The sequence below is a fragment of the Podarcis gaigeae genome (assembly GCF_964106915.1).
Source record: "Podarcis gaigeae genome assembly, chromosome: 17".
In the NCBI taxonomy this organism is placed as follows: Eukaryota; Metazoa; Chordata; class Lepidosauria; order Squamata; family Lacertidae; genus Podarcis; species Podarcis gaigeae.
In genome coordinates, this window is record NC_139694.1 from 26,896,476 (window position 1) to 26,916,615 (window position 20,140).

The following is a 20,140-nucleotide window of genomic DNA, read 5'->3' on the forward strand; positions in this document are numbered from 1 at the left end:
TAGGTTTGTCATTGCTTTTCTCCCAAGAAGCAGGACTCTTTTAATTTCGTGGCTGCTGTCACCATCTGCAGAAAACAGGGGTGCAAAGTAGGGCTGCGGAATAGAAGTGGCTTCAGAAATTGGGTTGGAAAGGCAAAAAGTGAGTTTAGTAGTTGCAGGAAAGGGGATGCTCTGGGAGGTTGATGTGAGGGAAATTGCAGGGCTGTGGGTTTGGTGAGTAGAGCAAGAAACGGCACAGCCTAGTAAACATGTAAACACTCCATGTTGTATTATGTAAATAATGTGTGTGCTAGACATTTCCTTTGCAATGAACCCACCCCAGAAAGAATCTACTAAAGAGCACTTATGGTCTCGTTCCTTCCCTTTCCTGCCACCTTGTCGAGATATGGGTTGTTCTCACTTCTTGACCCTTTGGTCTCCAGGGTCACTTTTTCGAGATGAACCTCTTAACGAAACAACCAGCTCCCATCCACGATTGGTGTGCTGGTGCGTACTGAGGGCCAGCCCCAAATTTACATACCTTTGGACAAGCAAGCTTTCTTTATGGCTGGCTGGCTGGACTGCCATGGTTTTTTTTTGGGGGGGGGGGTTTCCCCCAGTACGTGTGCCTACAAAGAGCACGGGAGCATATTTGGAGGATGATTTATTTTCCTCCCTGAAAGATTTCTGCCTCTCCTGATTCGCGTCCCCCTTAACGGCATGTGTTATATATTGACAGGGATTAAGTTTCCTCTCCTGAACGGAACAATGTGCGGGCAGAAAGCGAGCTAAGAGCTACCTTGCTGCTTCCTAAACGCAAGCAACGAACTATGCCAGAGCTTCCAAGCAAAGCACTCCTCCTCTCCAAGCTCTGCCACGCTCCCTCTCTCCTTCCACCCCTCTCCCTCTTTCCTTCTCCCAGTTATCCTTGTCCGGGACCCCCTTTCCCCCTTTTGTTATTCGGCATGTCTGATTAGCCCGAGCCTGATTGGCTGCCTGCCTGTTCGGAGAGAGATTCCATGCAGATCAGCCCCTGCTCTCGCCCAGTCCTCGCTCAGGAAACGTGAGCGTGGCGGATGGAAGCGGAGAGGCAGCGGCTCAAGCGCTAGCACCCCGCCGCCACCGCTGCTGCTGCTGCGCCGAGCCTGACAGCAGGCAAGCGAGGCAGGAGAGCCGCTTAGCAGCCGCAGCCGCTCACTCAGTGCCTCTGCCTGACCGACTGACATCCCGGCAAGGATCCAGGCATGGAATGGTGCCGCCGGGCAACAGCTGGCGCTCTGCTCCTGGCTTCCCTGCTCCTGGTAAATGCCTTTTCTTCTCTTTTACTAAAGCAGCGGCGGCCGCAGGATAGTCTCTCCTCCCTTGCAATGACTGGAGAACTTAGGCGGGGAGAGCGCACGGCGAGGCTGCTCCTCTCGCAGAGGTTCCAGCCTCGCAGGGCAGGTCCCGTTAGGTGGCAGTGGCTTAAAGGGCAGGTACAGAGAGTTGGGCTCGCCTCTGGTGTGGATAGGTAGCCCCTAAAACTTCTGGGTCTTGGAGGGGAAGCCCACACTCCTGACATCCAGTTCTGTGGTCAAGGATGTGCCTGGGACTCTTTCTAGAAGGGATGCCGTTCTTTTACCTCCTCTTAAAAAAACTATTTCTCCCTCTCTGTGAGAGGGAGAGAAAAGCAGGTCCCGCAAGCGACTGAAGGATCTAGCCCTGCTTCCGCAGTAGCGCACTGATCTCTGATCGCTGCAAGATTCTCGCGCAAACTTAGCTGCCTCTTCCCTCTCCACGGTGCCAGGGATCCTGTCCGTTTGATGATCTTAAGCGCGCGTTATTTCAGCCAGACGAAACTTTTCAGATAGGAGGCTTCCCTAAACTGAATGACGGATGAAATTCTTTTGCGAGTTGGACTCTTGGGCTTGGGGGTTTGGGGGTGTTAAAAGGGAAGGCTCCGTTGCAAATTCTCCCCCGTGGGTTACTACCCCTCCTCCCTACCCTCCCTCACGTTCCCAAAAGCGTCGCTCACAATCTTGAAAAGATATGCTCTTGCATGCTGCGCGTGTCTTTTGTGTGTGTTTGTTTTTCCAAATCACTTCTGGTCATTTGGAATAATTGACTCGTTCATGCTGATCTTTTTGCAACAAGAGCTAAAGTTGGTCCGGGACCAGGAATGGAGTTGTCCGTGTGAAGGATTTCACAAATGCAAGGGGGGGGGGGGCAGAAATGATATTTGAACGTCAATAGTACTGTTTCTGGTGTGGTTCGAGGAAAATCCAGTTTGTCTATAAATACGAATTAAACTTGCTATTGCACACTAAGGTCCACGAGATATTTGAAAGTTTATTGCTGACTCACTCTTTCTCTGTGACAGGGATATGACTCTGCACTTCACTTGCACTGTAAATACTTTCCTACAGATGGCTGCTTATCCTAAACCAGGTTACTGTTTGTCATTGTAATTATTGCCAGCTCTACTGCTTATACCAACCATCACTTTTATGGGCAAACTTATTTTTTTGGCAACAAGTGTTGTGCATGATATTGTACATGCCACTGTCCCCAAATCTTTGCACTAGTTATGCACATATTATTTCATTGTGCATATCAACATTTGTTTTTAAGATAAGATGTGTAAACTATTACAAATCACTAGTATAAATGTGGCAGGAATGGGTAGCTGGTCAGGCTTATCCGGGGCTTTTTACCCCCAGAACCTGTTTTCAGTGCCAGAACACATCAGTATTTCTCTTGCTACTGAATAATCACTTCCATAATAAAGGGGTCGTTCGAAAGCTCCTTGGGGCAGGGCCTATCTTTTGCTTATTTTACACTGTAAAGGGCTGTGAGCATTATGCAATAGTGATTTGTAAACAAATCTTCATCCTTATTGCTCTGCAAGTCAAAAGAGCGAGGCTCTTTCTTCCTTTCTGGATTCATCCCAGCAGCAAGAGAAAGAGTATTATATTTGGAGCATGCTTGCGTTAGACTTGCATAATTGTTACTCTGCATTGCCCTGCCAAATCCACCAAGAGCCAGTTTCTGAGAGCAAAAAGGGGTGCTAAACCCTCCTTCTCCTGCAGCGTACCTCCCCACTGCCAGCCCCAATAAGCTGTGAGTGAGAGACTGTGGGCAACAGACTGGTTCACCATGCCTCAATCACATGCCCCTTTCTCTCTTAAAATTGATCCCCGCTTTATACACGATTGGAAAACTTTGTTTTGTTTTTTTGGTATTCTAGGACTGACTGAAGCAAGAGTTGAAGCAGCGTGATTTGGCTTCATCCTCAGAACATACCTAAACCAAATCTCCATTACTTGTAAATTAGGCACTCGTTTCTCAGTTCACTAAAATAAATAGTACTCTCTGCTGCCAACCATTATGCATTATTCTTTAATGCTATATACCAGTTTGAGTTAGGTGAGTTGATTTGGATTCTTTTCTCTCTTTTAAATAGATTTCCCCATTCACCACCAAATAAAACTTAATTTGTGCCTGCAGGTAAGTTATAGGGGAAAAGAGGATGGGGGAGATGCAATCTCAAAGGTACACAAAACAATGCACTGTTTTTAAAAAATATTTTTCTTGCCCCAGTGCATTTCAAAGCACACCGAGTAAAGCACAATAAAATGATGAGTGATGGGGAAGACTATGTTACACTCCCCCTGCAAATTAATATATGTGTTTTGGCAGGCAGGCAGCTTTCTGCTTCACTGTTTGGTTTCAAAGATCTTTATGGGTGGAATGAGATGGAACAAGAAATTTAAAAGAGAGTTGAAGATAAGAGAGGACATAATTAGGGGATTAATAAGCTAGCACTTATGGAGTGTGTGTGTGTGTGTGTGTGTGTGTGCATGTGAATCATGACTTCCGTTTCTCTTCTAAAAGAGTTCCCCTAAATCAAGTGTGATGAATGAGTGAATTATGGAGGGACACCAAGAACAGGATATAGATTGTAGAAACCTGTGGATCTCTAGCTCCTCCCTTTAAAGTAAGTCACCCAACTTCAGCTCAGCATTAATTTATGTGGGAGAATGAAGCATATTATGCTTGGCTTTTAGTTCTGGTCTAAAAGGTCACCTTTGCCTTGCAGGTGTGGCTTGCAACAAGAAACAAAAAAAAAAAAAAACAAGGTTACATTAAGTATGCTCAGCTACCTGGGTAAAGTCAACTAGAAAGGTATCAGAGCTGAGTACACACATACCTGTGGATCCCTAGGCAGCTTGTGATGTCAGATGAGGGCCACACCAGAAGCACCAGAAGCAGATTCCTCTCTTTGGTAGATGTCTGCCCCAATCATTAATAAAACAGTGGGGTAGGGGGCCCAGTTTTAAGAGCAAAAGGAGGCTGTGAGTAGGTGGCCTGGTTTTTTTTGAGTTGCTGGCACTCTAGGTTGCTGGCACTCCAGTCTGGCACTCCAAGCAGCACTGGGTGGTTTAGCCTAGGCACCATTTCAGTTTCCCACAATTCACTTGAGGTAGCATGCCTTTTGAAGGCTGTAAGGAGTTAAAATGAGGGCTGAACACAGCCACCTAGCAGTGCCATCACTGTTGCCTGCCTCCAGGTAAGCCAGTCAGGGCACTGTTCTGAAGGGCCTGACCCCTCCTTAACCCCATCATTTGCTGTTAAATCTGGGCCTTGTAACCCTCATTCTATTCATTATAGGTGCAGGCCCACATTTCTGGGGGGGGAAAGAAATGTGTTTGCTGTCAATTCTAGCATATCCCTGACAACTTCCATGTATGTAGAGCTGTCACTATGGATTTGCTGGAGAATAGACTGTAGCTGACACTTGCAGACACCTCTGTATGCATGGATCAGGGGGAAAAAACTATCACCTCCTCAGTACGCTGAATGAGTCAGCCCACATATAGATCACACAAAGCAGACAGGAGCCTTGGTTTTCATGGCTAGCTTCCCAGGATGAGCATAGGACATGTCTCAGAGGGGAAAGGTTTTGCAATTTTTCTGTGAACATTTCCCGTGCTACTGGTTACGTGCTGCAACTGGGAGCCTGGAAAGCTGGCGTGCATGAGCCCCTAGAGACTGAAGGTCAAAAGCCTGAATGGATTGTGAGCAAAATAGGTACAGTGGGATAAGTACCTGGGGTGTCCATCCTCCAAGCCAAGGATGGGGAACCTGTGGTCCTCTAGAAGTCCCAGTCCCAGCGAACATGGCCAATGGTCAAGGGTTATGGGATTTGTAGCCCATCTGTGTAGGGACACAGGTTCCCCATTCTTGCTGTAGGCCAAACGTGTGCATTCATTTTAGATGGTGTTGCCCCCACTCTTCACAGCCTTGTTTTGCAAGCCCCCTTTACCCTACTACAAGAGATGCTCAGAGTCTGAACAGTCAGATGGAGTGCGGAAGTTCCAGACATCTCCCTAGTCCTTTACTTCACTCTACCTCTGGTCTGAATATCACCATTTTTTCATATTTCTGCATAATGCAAAATGGAAAGTGAAGGGGCAGCTTAGCCCAGTTTAATCAAAAGCCATCCTGCTGTGTGCTGGAGTAATTGCTCTGCTGCTTTCACCAAGGTCCACGTCCTAGGTTAAGGTTCTTAATCTCTGATGATGTGTTTGCCATGGTACATCCTCTTCCCTAGAGCCATCGTCTTCAACACTTTCTTCTTGTAAAAAACAATGGGTCGTAGTTCCAGAAAAGGCAGGAATTGTGTGGTCTGCAGTAGTAGTGTAGAATGCATCAGTTCTTTATCCTGGCACTCAAATCCTCACATCTTCACCAATGCCAGTTGGGGACCAGAACAGCACACACAGCATTGTGGCTGCCAGGAATCAGATAAGGCTTTAGCAACAAGAGACCACTTTCAGTTGATTTGTCAGGGGGTACAAACAACAGCAGATGTGTCTGTGTAGCCGGAGTAAGGGCAATGAGCCCTGTCCTCACTCTGAATGGGCTTTCTTGTGTAATCATACAGCCAAATCATGATGTCATCCTGTTGATGATATGATTGCCCCAATGAGCTAGGGTCACATGAGTCAGGAAGAAGCACATGGCCAGGAAGGGGAGGAGGGGAACGACACTGGAACAGCTGTAAATAGAAAGCAATCAGATTGTGAAAAGGTGTGAATGTAAGCACAGAACATGTAGGGTCCCTTGTTGGCTGCCCTTATTATGCTGAAAATCCTGCTGTGAACACTGACCTATTGCCTGGAATCAGATGGGCAGAATGGATGTATTTCAGTCTCACCACCCAATAAGCCCACATAGATGTGTCCAAGAAGAGGTACCACCACTTTGGGAGTATGTTGATGACAAATGATTTATACCCTGAAATGCTAATATCCTTTGCACACGTAGAAGCAAACCTGTTTTTGTCACCAAGTGCACGCTATGGTTTTCCCAGTGGTGATGTATGGAATTGAGAGCTGGACCATAAAGAAGGCTGATCGCTGAAGAATTGATGCTTTTGAATTATGGTGCTGGAGGAGATTCTTGAGAGTCCCATGGACTGCAAGAAGATCAAACCCATCTATTCTGAAGGAAATCAGCCCTGAGTGCTCACTTGAAGGACAGATCCTGAAGCTGAGGCTCCAAGACTTTGGCCACCTCATGAGAAGAGAAAACTCCCTGGAAAAGACCCTGAGATTGAGAAAGATGGAGGGCACAAGGAGAAGGGGACGACAGAGGACAAGATAGTTGGACAGTGTTTTCAAAGCTACCAGCATGAGTTTGACCAAACTGCGGGAGGCAGTGGAAGACAGGAGTGCCTGGCGTGCTCTGGTCCATGGGGTCACGAAGAATCTGACACGACTAAACAACTAAACAACAACAAGCACGCTCAAGAAGAAACAGAGTACACTCCCATGGAGAGTCCTCGCAGGATGCACGCATTTTTTTCATGCATACTTTGAAGTATATACTAAACACCTAAGAATGCAATGTGTGAAGTGGCGCTGAAGTAAGTGAAGACTATACATCCAGCCCCTTGGAGAAGTCTACCAGACCCACCTCTGGTTAGAAGCAAAAGAATTCCAGACATTAGATTTCACCACTGACCTCGTGAGTGCCAGGACCTCCAGCCTCCTTCATTCTTGTAAAAATTCCATATTTCAGTGATGCTGACACAGAGTTCAGTGGAAACTCTTCACATATGTTAGTTCATAGGAATGTAGGCTTTATTGTGGCTGATAGGCAAATATGCTGCCACCAGCAAAAAGGAGTTAAGATGGGGGAACCCTGCAAATACTGCACCAGCTCTGGCTAGGCAGCAGGAGGAAGGCATTGATGTTCTGTCTCTTCTGCCCCATCACGTTCTTTCTGAGCGGGAGTGGAGCTGTGATTTAGCATCCTTGGGTTCATTGAGTCACTGTGCTCATAAGAGGGCTGGCCATGCTCAGCCTCTGAAAGTCCCACTGTATGCAGATCGAGAACTACAAACCATCATACCAAAGGAGGTCCCTGACACTGCAAAGACCTAACAGAGGACTGAGCCCAATAATTTTTAATTAGGTTTTTAAAATAAAAATAAATCTCATTGCTTTGTTATGCAACAGGGCCTGAACTTGCAACCCAAGATGCTAACGAGTAATTAATTTTAGAAATAAGGAGATTGGGGAGCAGGATTGTCCAGGTGGCCATCTTTGTTGCTTTTAATTTCACCATTGTTGTTGTAATTGTTGTTGTAAAACACATACTCGTGTTTTTCTGCGCATATGCAGTTCTTCCTTGTGGGGATTCAGGTTTATTAATCAATGTATTTCTGCAATTGTTTCCATGCACATGCACTTAATTTGATATAGATTGCCAAAAATTGGCGGGGAGGGAATCTTGAAGAGAATTGGTAGGTAGCCAGGTTTAGCTTCTGCTAAAAGAATTAGCAGACTACTACTGTTTCCTTCTGAGTAGCTGCACAGGTGCAGCTCTGCAAGTCGCTAGCTCCAAAAATTAAAGGGGGCGGGAGAGAGACAGGAAAGTACCAAGAGGCGGCACAGCATGAGTCTTTCTCCAGATCAGTTGTGAAATAACTTGAACCTGCTTGATGAAGTACGTAATGGGGGAGGGGAGGCTTGAAGTTCCAGACTTTAAAGAGAGCATGCTAAATTAGGCCCCTTTTTGTGAGTAAATATCAGTAGCAGATTATGTGTGTGTGTGTGTTTTAAAAACTGCCAATCCAGATGCACCAAAAATAAATAAATAAGTTGTAAAAAAAGGGGGGGTGTTCTAATTAATTGAAGAAACATTTATGTGACTGAGATTTGTCAGAGGTGAACATTTTCCTCAGTATCCACAAGAATGCATACACGAGGCATTCTATGAATGTGAAAAAACTGAATGAGAACCTATGTAGCACCGTGGTTGGGCTTGTAAGATCCAGGTTCAAGTCCCCCTCAACCATGAAGCTCACAGATAACCTTGGGCCAGACCAAGCCACTTGGACACACTCAGATGGACATACAGTGGTACCTCAGGTTACATATGCTTCAGGTTACACACGCTTCAGGTTAAAGACTCCACTTACACAGAAATAGTGCTTCAGGCTAAGAACTTTGCTTCAGGATGAGAGCAGAAATCGGGCTCCGGCGGTGCGGCAGCAGCAGGAGGCCCCATTAGCTGAAGTGGTGCTTCAGGTTAAGAACAGTTTCAGCTTAAGTACGGACCTCTGGAACGAATTAAGTACTTAACCTGAGGTACCACTATATTGAGGAATGAGTGTGATTTCTGAAGAAAAAAAATCCTTCATGGGGTGGATGAGGAGTTGTAGGATAACAATTCAATGAAGTTTTTATTATAAAAATGCAGGGATTTTTTTCCTTTTTTGTAAGGTTATGTGTGTGGAAGATAAGAGAAACTAATGATTTCTTTTTAAACCACGCCTTGATCAATATTGCATGGAGTTCCTGTTGTGTGAGGTGTGTATGCACAGATAAAGCCTGTTGCTTAAATTATGGTTGATAAGGTTGGGAGGCTGTTGATGAAAGAGATTCACCTGAGGTAACAGGGATGGAAAGAGCTTGCCTGCCATAATCTAACCACTAATATTGATGCTTCGGGAATCAGATGCAGACCACTGGACCTCATTTGACCCCCTTTGATTTGCACCAGCAGAGAATTTGGCCTTGGCTTGCAAAATGGACATTCATAGCCCTAAAATTCCAATGACAGGGACCAACAAACCCAGGTATTTTTCAGTGGGGTGAGAAGAGATGCCTTTGTTCCTTATATAGATATTACATGCTGAAGAAATGAGCCAATAAAAAAACAACAACACCCCGAAGAGGGTTAAAAGGCCCATTATGTTCATTTAGAGAATGCAGAGTAGACACAGGGAGCCTTCAGTCTTCTCACCCAAAGGGAATGTGGCTGAGACTTAGGCTGCTCTTTGACATGCATGTTCATCCTGACTTGAAGTCAAACCACTTCTTGTCAAAGAGTCATTGAATCAAATTTGCATTTGCTGTCTGCTCCTTTTCAGGGGGCCTTAGCTCTCTTGCCTGCCATTGTAATAGTTTCAGGAGTAACACTAGGAATGATAATAAAGTACATGGGTTCCCCCTCCCCTCAAGAATTTCTTTCCCCTTCTCCTCCTCCTCCTCCTCCTAATTTATACATGGAATCTAGTCAAGTACAATAGTCCATTCCATTCATGCTCTCCTCCTCTATTATCTGTTTTGGATGACCATTGGTGCAATTAGCCTGTGGACTGAATCTTAAATTCCTTGTTTTACAGCTGAACTCAGAAAAGTTTTCTTCTGTCACCCCCCCCCCTTTTCTTGTGCAGATATGTCTATCACTCTAAGACTGCCCATCTGTTTCTACGTTTATAGCTGTGCGGAGAGAACGATTTTCCAATGCTTGCTCCAAAAACGCACATGTTCTTTTTCCATGATCACTCACTTGTGTATGCGACCAGCACTCAGTTGTGCCAGCTGAATAGGTGCACACTGTACTCTGCTCTTTACACATGCAGTCAAATGGCTTTGTTTATGCACACGATCCGTGTTCAAAAATACTGCGCCGTTTCAGCACCCGTGTCCAAAACTTATCTCTCTGCCACTCGGATATCTTCGCTGCACCTGATTTCAAAGTCAGGAGATTAAAACCATATCCACTGGGCAAAAGGGCATTTATCTAAAGCAGTGTTTCCCAAACTTGGGTCTCCAGCTGTTTTTGGACTACAACTCCCATCATCCCTTGCTAGCAAGAGCAGTCAATGGAAACCGTAGTCCAGAAACAGCTGGAGACCCAGGTTTAGGAAACACTGATCTAAAGTTCTGCTATGCAGGAGGTATCTGAGGAAGCCATGATGGGAAGAATCATGCAAACCTTTAAATATGTCACTAAAGATAAACAAAGAGATCTAGCGTAGATTATTAAATGGTGTAGATATTAGGTCAAACCATGGGACACAGGTGGCGCTGTGGGTTAAACCACAGAGCCTAGGACTTGCTGATCAGAAGGTCAGCGGTTCAAATCCCTGTAATGGGGTGAGCTCCTGTTGCTTGGTCCCAGCTCCTGCCAACCTAGCAGTTCGAAAGCACGCCAAAGTGCAAGTAGATAAATAGGTACCGCTCTGGCAGGAAGGTAAACGGTGTTTCTGTGCACTGCTCTGGTTCGCCAGAAGCGACTTAGTCATGCTGGCCACATGACCCAGAAGCTGTACGCCGGCTCCCTTGGCCAATAAAGCGAGATGAGCGCCGCAACCCCAAAGTCGGTCACGACTGGACCTAATGGTCAGGGGTCCCTTTACCTTTACCTTATTAGGTCAAACATCACATGAGACAGGAAACCTGTCTCAGAGCGTTCCCACCGCAGACTACAGGTGTGAGCTCCTATGATCCTACGCGCCTCAATAAAACATTCCCAGCTGATAGAAAAGATATTGATTCATTTCCTTGACATGTTGTTTGTGTGGGAACTTATTCCCACATCGGGGAACTGGCTGTTTTGAATGAAAGGGCAGGTGACTAAGTGGTGGCATGATAGCAGGTTATGAAATTGTACATGGCATGGATTAAGTGAATAGAGGAAACATTTTCTCCCTCTCCCATATCACTAGAAGCTGAATGTTGGAAGATTCCAGATAAAAGAAAGTACCGGTACTCTGAAAACTCAAGGCAGTAGAGATATAACATGATCAGAGCCCCCCTGAACTTGAAGCATGGGAAGTCCCAATAAAAATTTATAATTTGGCAGAATATTCGGACTATATGATATGTATTTGTATAATTTGGAATATTTAATGCGATTTGATTGGATTGTTAAAATGGAAAATTTAATAAGAATTATTTTAAAAGGGAAAAAAGAAAGTAAGTACCGGTACTCCTTCATACAGTTCAACCATGGAACTCATTGCCACAGGAAGCAGTGATGACTATAAACCTGGATGGGACTCAAGGTAGATTACAGATGAAATAGGAACAGCTAAAAACACAGAAAAGAAATAATAGAAAAACAATTAAACATTAATATCATTCAGCATCTCACTCTTGCTCTTTCTGAGGCCTATTAAAAACATACAGATAATTATAGTGAAAACAGCACCAGCTCTTTCATTCAAAGTAGTCAGTTCCCCAAAGCCTGTTGGAATAAGAAAGTCTTCACCTGCCAGCGGAAAGACAATGGGGGTGGGGAGCCACACTAACTTCTCTAGGGAGGGGGTTCCAAAGTCTGGGAGCGGCCACCAAGAATGCCTTGCCCCTACCAAGCATGCATACAGGCATCTGGTTCAGGCAGTGTGAGTGTATATTGTTAGTTTCTGTTTGTGCCACTTTGCAGTGCTTTGAGTCACAAGACTGTTTTGCATTCCAGAGCTTCCAGACTGTTGGAAGTCTCATGGGAGACGGATGTGATGTTTACTGGTTTTCTGTTTCCTTTGTTTTTTCAGTTGCTCTCTGCTCTCACAGAGAGAGGATGTATTTCTTTTCTGTCTGTGTAGCCTAGTAATAAAACCCTTAGCATGTAGCTCATATTTATCGTCACTTCTGCTGCTTTGAAACTCTGCGTAATGGGAACGTGCTTGGAGCCTCATCAAAGGCTCAGGTCGTTAAAGCTCATCTTCCTGAATCTCCTCCAATGATAATTATCAGCTCAGTTGTAGCGGGGATCCCAACAGGAAAAGTACGTCTGGGGTTTGCTATATGTACAACCAGAGTCTATTTTATTGGTCATGCAAGAAGCAAACAACAGTAAGCTTAAGTTCTTGTGAAGCTGAACTGAATGCACTGTCTTATTCACTTCTGGATTGTGAATGGTTGTTACAATTGTGTAAAGACATGAGAAATCCTGTAAAGTGTCCAATCCAGGTTTATCAGGACAACAAAGCATGTTTGGCTTTGCTGACTTCTGAAGGTTGTAAGCAAAGGACGAAGCACTTGCAATTGAAGCTGCAACATGCTAGAGAATGTGTTCAAAAAGGACTCGTAACAGTGTCCTACATGCCAGGTAATGAAATTCCTGCTGATTTATTGTCCAAGGTTGTGCCGAAGGATCAACACTGTACCTATGTACAGAAACTGGGTTTGTACTGAGATTGTACTGACACACTGCCCAGTGGTGTTCACAGAAAGGGGGAGAATGTTAGTTTCTCTTTGTGCCACTGTGCAGTGCTTTGAGTCACAAGACTCTGTTTTGCATTCCAGACTGTTGGAAATCTCACAGAAGACGGATGTGATGTTTACTGGTTTCCTGTTTCCTTTGTTTTTTCAGTTGCTCTCTGCTCTCACAGAGAGAGGATGCATTTCTTTTCTGTCTGCATAGCTTAGCAATAAAACCCTTAGCATGTAGCTCATATTTCTCATCACTTCTGCTGCTTTGAAACTCTGCGTAATGGAAATGTGCTTGGAGCATCATCAAAGGCTCAGGTCGTGAATTATCGTCGGAGGAGATTCCGGAAGATGAGCTTTATCAGCTCGGTCATAGCGGAGATTCTGACATATATGTGAGGGAAGAAAAACTGGGTTTCAGGTCACATTCGGATGACCTTTTTATTCGGCAGTCATCCTGAACTGTTTGCACAAAGTTTGTGAGGAGGTTTAGACCATGCCAGCTATTTATTGAACAAGAATTCTGATTAGCTTGGTTAGGCAACATTGTGTCAAGCACATGTGATCCCACAATTTCCATTCACTTTCCTGATAGCAAAGAGGCTGACTTTTCGGAGAAGCTGGCTAGTTGCGTGAGAACTCCAAAGCAGCTTTAATTGTACAAACTTTAGCGGCATGTGACAGAATAGAGACAAGACTGAAGTGCCCTCAGTCTTGTCCCTTGTGTGTGCATTTGTGTTAACGATGAGAGGCTGAGCGTGGAAAGTGCATGTATATTTCCTATATGGCACATACCTTAGCCATAGAATGCATATGCGTGTTGTGTGAGTTGAAGCATCATCTGTGATTGTTGTCTTGACTTATGCGTTCTGCATACAAATGGATTGTGTTGTGTTGATCTGTGGGGAGCTGATACCATTGATGTATTGTATGCCTTGATGGCAGGAGACTTGTGAGCACATGTAGTAGGTGTGCATCTTGAGAACAACAGGGTATTCTTCTGTGGGCCCCACCCTCTGAGTTCTGCCAAGGTGCCAGGATTTTGAATTTTTCAGGTTTGCAAGCCTATATGTCAGCTATGAAATTAGGCAAGAGGTTGAGAGATCTTTGCCCAAGGATATCCAGGTAGATCACCGAAGGAACAGAATCTTCCCTGGTTCCAGTTCTGATAGTCTGTCAACACTGTCATACTGGCTGCTTTGTAGACTAGCTGTTTGCAAATTCCCACAAGAATGACTGCATGGCAGTGAGCTTTGGTCCCAAATGCAGTTGCAGTGACCGTAGCGTCTGCAGAATGCATTTTGCAATTCTTAGTAAATTGATAGGCATTTTTCGAATTTCTTTCAGCACAATGATTTAAGTTTCCTTTCACATCCCTACCGTTGCTGCTGCTGCTGCCGCCGCCGAAGTAGAACATGCTTTAATTTCATTGTAAAAATAACCCCAAATAGTTGTGGGTAAATCAGAAAGCTTCATCATCAGAAGGGTGGGATGCAAGACACAGTAGCGAGAAAGCTGTGCAAGAAGTATGAGTGCAAGATTTATTCCATCTCTGTGGTAAGCATATGCAGCGCTTGCTAATAGCTTCACCACCTGTGAATTATACCTCATAAATGGGTTCCGACTGCTATTTTTGTGTAGAAGCAATAAGCGGTATGTTCCCTGATTCTACACTACATTAATTTTTTGCCGAGTTTCCATTTTTGTCTTTATTACCTACTTGGAATTTCTTCCATAGCACCCAGCATTTATTAGGGTGGTGCACTGAGTGCGGTTTGGGGTTTTTAGTATTATTAATAGTAATAGTTTCGCAGTGGAAGGAAGGAGGTGGGCGATAACGTAAGGCATCCTGAGATAAAATCCGGGAGAACTGACGAAATAAGGCCGGAGATTATGTGCAACATGCAATAAATCCAAACTGTCCCATAAAATAAATATAACTCATTTTATTTCTACACAAAAGTACTATTGGGGGTATTGGATTTCTCCTCCCTGCTTTGTTGGATATAATCTTAACCCCCCTGTTTGAAGTCCGATAGAGTTGTGTTTAATTCCTGTGTTGCATCAATAGAACCATAAATGAAAAGGTATGAAAGAAGTAGTAACGGCTTTTATTGTTCTGGTGCTGAAATACAGCCTGGAGAATTTACTTATTTTCCCTTCTTTCACTTTTTCCTATGCGGGCAAATGTCAGCCAATCAATCCACTTAGTTTAAACAAAGCATGGGAAAGGGTGGGCCTACCCAGCGTTCTCTACAATTGTGGTTTCTCCACAAAACTTGATCTTCAGACTTCAGGTCACACTTGCTTGTGTGAATTTTCTCTCCTGACAGGTGCTCACAGAGAGCTGTTAAACTTTGGGAGGGAGCTGGAAGGGAAAGAGGAAAACTGGAGCTCAAGGGAAGAGGAGATGCCATGGAGGGCAATCAGGACTTTGGGCAGGGATGGACACCTCAAAAAAAAAAAAAAAAGGTCTAACAGAGTAGTTGTGAAGTGTGCAAAAGAAAATGCATTGCTTTCTGCTTGGTGAGCAGAAGGGAAAGGTGGTTGTATCGTTCTCTGATTTTTGCAGTGAAAAGACATCTTTTGGAGGCAAAGTGTTAGGAAAAGAGTTAAACCAGTTGCTCCCTTGGATTCAGCTTAGCCACATCACAAATGCTCTTGTAGTAGTAGTAGTAATAGTAGTAGTAATAATAATAATTTTATACCCCACCCATCTGGCTGGGCTTCCCCAGCCACTCTGGGTGGCTTCCCACAGAATATTAAAATACAATGCTTCAGCAAATATTAAAAGCTTCCCTAAACAGGGCTGCCTTCAGATGTCTTCTAAAAGTCAGATAGTTGTTTGTTTCCTTGACATCTGATGGAAGAGCGTTCCACAGGGAGGGCGCCACTACCGAGAAGGCCCCCTGCCTGGTTCCCTGTAACCTCACTTCTCACGGTGAGGGAACTGCCAGAAGTTCCCTCGGAACGGCCCTTGGAGCCGGACCTAAGGGTTCGGGCTGAACGATGGGGGTGGAGACGCTCCTTCAGGTATACTGGGCCGAGGCTTTTGAGGGCTTTCAAGGTCAGCACCAACACTTTGAATTGTGCTCAGAAATGTACTGGGAGCCAATGTAGGTCTTTCAAGACCGGTGTTATGTGGTCTCAGCAGCCGCTCCCAGTCACCAGTCTAGCTGCCGCATTCAGGACTAGTTGTAAGATGTTCTGTCTGTTCCATTTTGAAAACTCTACCAATTGTTAATTATCTCTTCCGTTGTTTTTAATCAGCCCCTCAACAACTTTGGTGACTACTTTTTCAAAACTTCAAGCGTTTCTATAAAAATGTTATGGTGAGCACAACATGCAAACTGTTGAGGTGATATACTGTTGGTTGTATGGCGTGCAAGCTTCCTTCGTAGTTGTTGTCCCTTTAAAGGGAAGGTGTGAGCTCAATTTCGGCTGAGATTCTTTAGCGATAGAGAGGCAGGAGGTTGCCGTGAACTTAACAGAATTAGCTTCTGTTATGTACTGAAGTTCTCACCCTGGGCCAGCAGGGGGATACTGTAAATAGTTTTCACTCAGGTCCGCATATGCAAATAAGGGATTGAAAGTGATGTTCAGTGATTGGATAGTTACAGAAAGTGTTACAGTTGCGTTGTAGTGGAGCTCTATATAAGCAGGCTGGCTGAACCCTTCAGTTCAGTTCTGTTCTGGCCTGTGAATAAACAAGAGCTGTTTGAAGAATCGCTGTGTCGTCTGATATGTTCACCCACAACTTAACAGGTTCGTTGAGTTAGGTGCTGATGTGATGGGCACCAGATTATAAAACTTTATAGAATCTTGCTCCAAGTAGGCTGCCGTGACCACACACACACACACACACCCCCCGCTTCTTCTTTTCTTTCTACAAATTTGTGCAAAGGAGAACCTGACAAAGAAAACACCCAATCAGATAAATTGCTTTGGCAATTTAGCTCTACCTGATCACCTTAAAGGGGGCGCTGTGATTTATGCCAGGCACATAACGACATTGAACGGAAAGTTATTTTGCCTTCTGTAGATTTGAGCGAGTCATTATGAATAAGTTCATGTTGTCTTATTTTAACAGATGTGATAGACTGAGTGCAAGGCCTTTTTTCTCGCTGCAACTGCTCTGGAACAGTGTGTGAGCCTGGCAGAACCCAAACAGACCGGGTATACCCCTCAGAAGTAGGGCACCAATTTGACCTAGTTCCAGATTCTTGGCCAGTGAAGCGGGGGCAGGGGGTCGGAAAGGCTGTCACCCTCCAGATGTTGCTGGACTCCAACCCCCTTCAGACCTAGGTAGTATGGGCAATGGCCAGAGAAGATGTCCAACAACATCTGGATAGCCCCAGATTCTTCCCTTCCTCCTTTTCTAGTGTTTGACTAAGTTTGAGGAAAGGGTTATAGCTGCTGTTCAGCCTCTTTATCATAGTTCTGAAGAAACAGAGGGATTGCAACATATGGTGAATCACCTTTATCTGCCAACTCCTGCCGGGAATTAGAAAAGTTGAACTATAGCTCTGTTGGTCCATCCCCCAGATGGAAAAAAAGTGTTGGTCATCAGGAATTCAGAGACTCGGTACATGAGCAAGCTACTGTAGCGTATGTGTTCTTTTAGCTAGTTGCCCTAATCATTGTTTCCAGCCCCTCCAATAGAAAAACAAGAAACCACATCCAAATATTTTTCATATATATATATAGAAAGTGCTCTGTGATGACATTATTGTGGGTATATAACATGCACCATAAGGCATTTTGCTAATCAGCTGCCTGGAAAATGACTCTTGGATTTTACTGGCAGGAGAAAAAAGATACAATCATTGCTATGTATAACCGTGTCTCTGTCCCGGGAACCCCTGTAATGTGGGGGCAATTGTGTTCCTAATTGCAAGAAGCATGCAACCAGGTGGAGAAGGTGAACCATGTTCAATGAGACACAATAAATATTTTATGGATTCCCCTGATGGAACAGGCGGTGGTTTACAGATAAAAAACATGGACAAATCAATCATTAAAAAGCAATACATTTGTAATATTGGTGAATATTGGTGAATTGGTGCACTTTGACTAGGCCATTTGTGAAATTGCCTGTTCGTGCTGTCAACTTTTGCCACATCCCACCCTGCATAGAAAAGTGGACTTGCATTACATTTTCTAGTGAACTTGCATTAACATATATACAGTATATATATATATATGTCTGTGCATGTGTATTACATTTATATATATTCATGAGTGTATACAGTCATTATTCGTGATGTTGGCGACAAATAAATTGAAGTGCTCTAACTGTATGTGAAAAAGCAGACTTACCTTTCTGCCAGTTGATTGCCCGCTACCATCAATTTGCAGGAGTCAATTCCGGATAGTGCCATGTCTGAAACTGGCATTTCTGCTTCTGGGGCAGCCAACAAATGATTGCCAAGTGAGGTAATTCTTCTCCTTTTTTCTTATTTTATATGCAAAAATGGGCATATGCCAACGAGAACTGGAATGAGACCACTAATGTGTTTTGCAGAACAGCAACTTACCATTATGTGTGTGCTCGTATGTTGATGTTCTCTCAGAATATATTCTCTGTGGAGACCTATGACATATATTTTTTGCCACAGCCAATTTACTCATCCGTACAGTATTTCCTTGGGGGATATGAATACTGGAAATGCAAACTGACGAGTCAACCAAATGCCCATTCATAATGTCAATCACTTTGTTCTTTGCTGCTGGAGTTCCTGCTGTCAGATTAACCCTGAACTTTGAGAGGGTTACAAGATTGTGGAAGGATGTTCTTCAAGTAGCTTGTCAGGAAATACAGAGCAGGATTTGTGTGGGGAACTGGCAGGTGGGACATGGTTAAAGCTGGCAACTCCTGACCTTTATAAGTTCTCGCCTTTCTTAATAGCTGCTTGTCAAGAAGGAGTTAGCTGCTGCAACACTGTGATGGGTGAAATAGCACTGGCTGGGCCAGCTCCTGCTAATCCTGTCCTTCAGGCCAGACCTTGTAGCTGCTGAAGTTGCTCTATTGGATGCTTTGGGGGGAGCTGAATGGCTCTCAGGGCTGGTGGCCTAAAGGGAGGTGGGCAGTTCGGAGGAGAGGCAAGCAGGGAGGTGGTCTGAGCAGCTCAGTTTGAATGTGAGTGACAAGTTGCCCAGACTAAGGAGAAAAGGGCTAGATCCAGGAGCACAATGCAGATAGTGGTGAGGCCCATTTTGGGTCTATGTTTCTCCTGATCCCTGCCATCACTTGCAGTTGAGGTGATGCAGCACAGTGGAGTTCAGACCAGTTTGCTAGCTGAATCAGTGGCCCAATGAGTAAGTCACTTGGCATTAGTCACCTGGTTTAAGACCCTCAGCACTCTACAATAGAAAAGACAGAAGAGTAAAGGCCTAGGGATTATCTTTCTCTCAGACTTCCTGCAACTACCATTTACAATGGTACCTCAAGTTAAGAACTTAATTTGTTTTGGAGGTCCGTTCTTAACCTGAATCTGTTCTTAACCTGAAGCACCACTTTAGCTAATGGGGCCTCCTGCTGCCGCCGCGCCACCGGAGCACGATTTCTGTTCTCATCCTGAAGCAAAGTTCTTAACCCAAGGTACTATTTCTGGGTCTGAAACCTGAAGCGTCTGTAACCTGAAGCGTATATAACCCAAGGTACCACTGTATAGTGATATTGTTGCTGCTTTCACCAGATTTTTCAGCATGCCGTTGCCATTACAGTCATACCTCATGTTACGTTTGCTTCAGGTGGCGCGTTTTCAGGTGGCGCCCCGGAAGTACTGGAAAGGGTTACTTTCGGGTTTCGCTGCTTGTGCATGTGCAGATGCGCAAAATGACGTCATGCGCATAAGCGGTGAATCGCGACTCGCGCATGCGCAGACGTGGGTTGCGTTCTTTTCAGGTTGCGAACAGGCCTCCAGAATGGATCCCATTCACAACCAGAGGTACCACTGTATTCAACTAGTATTCTTGGAATAACACACTAAAAATGCTTTTTCTTCTACTGCAAAGAAGGGTCCTCAATATTTTTTATTTGTGTGGCGTGTGTATGAGCATCATCCTAGTTTCTGTGTGAAGGGAGAAGGGGTTGGTGGGCATGGCTTGGGAGATGTCTACTTCATGCCATTTCCCTCTGACCAGTGCAATCAGTTTGCAAGGTCAGAGGAGAGATACGGCAGGATAGAGAAGGCGGTGCTGAGTGATTCTCAGGGTGTTTATAACTCCGAGGTTATCGCATCTTAATGCAGCCTTTGGGCTGTGAAAGCTGATTGTTTCTGCATGCTTTATTCAACTGGACACAATACTCCCGATTTCAATAAGCATTTGGAAAGTATCTTCTGTGCTACATTGCAAATAACAGTACTGTACCAAAAGTAATGCAACTGGCATGGAGATTGTTGGAAAATGCCCTAGGGTGCCCCTACAGCCCTCGAACTCTGAACATCCTCCGGTGTGCACAGCTCTGGAAAAGGCATTTCTCTTCTTCTCCAGTGCGCTTCAGTGACATATATCAAATGATATATGCACACTGATCTTCTAGCATAACACAGCAAGAAGCGTGAGACATCGTAGAGCTAATCTACGCATTTATTTACACACTATGTACAGACACTGCAGATGGTGACAGCAGTCACGAAATTAAAAGAAGCCTGTTCCTTGGG

The 20,140-nt window shown here is 44.6% G+C and overlaps 1 protein-coding gene across 1 annotated transcript in view; it reads left to right on the forward strand.

The window, feature by feature from the left end:
* Window positions 1-738: 738 nt before the first annotated feature.
* ADAMTSL1 (ADAMTS like 1) overlaps window positions 739-20,140 on the forward strand; it is a 257,653-nt gene continuing 238,251 nt past the window's right edge. The window contains exon 1 of the mRNA XM_083718246.1: window positions 739-1,280. Within this exon, the coding sequence (XP_083574372.1) occupies window positions 1,224-1,280 (57 nt within the window). The 5' untranslated portion in view covers window positions 739-1,223. The remainder of the gene's footprint in view (window positions 1,281-20,140) is intronic.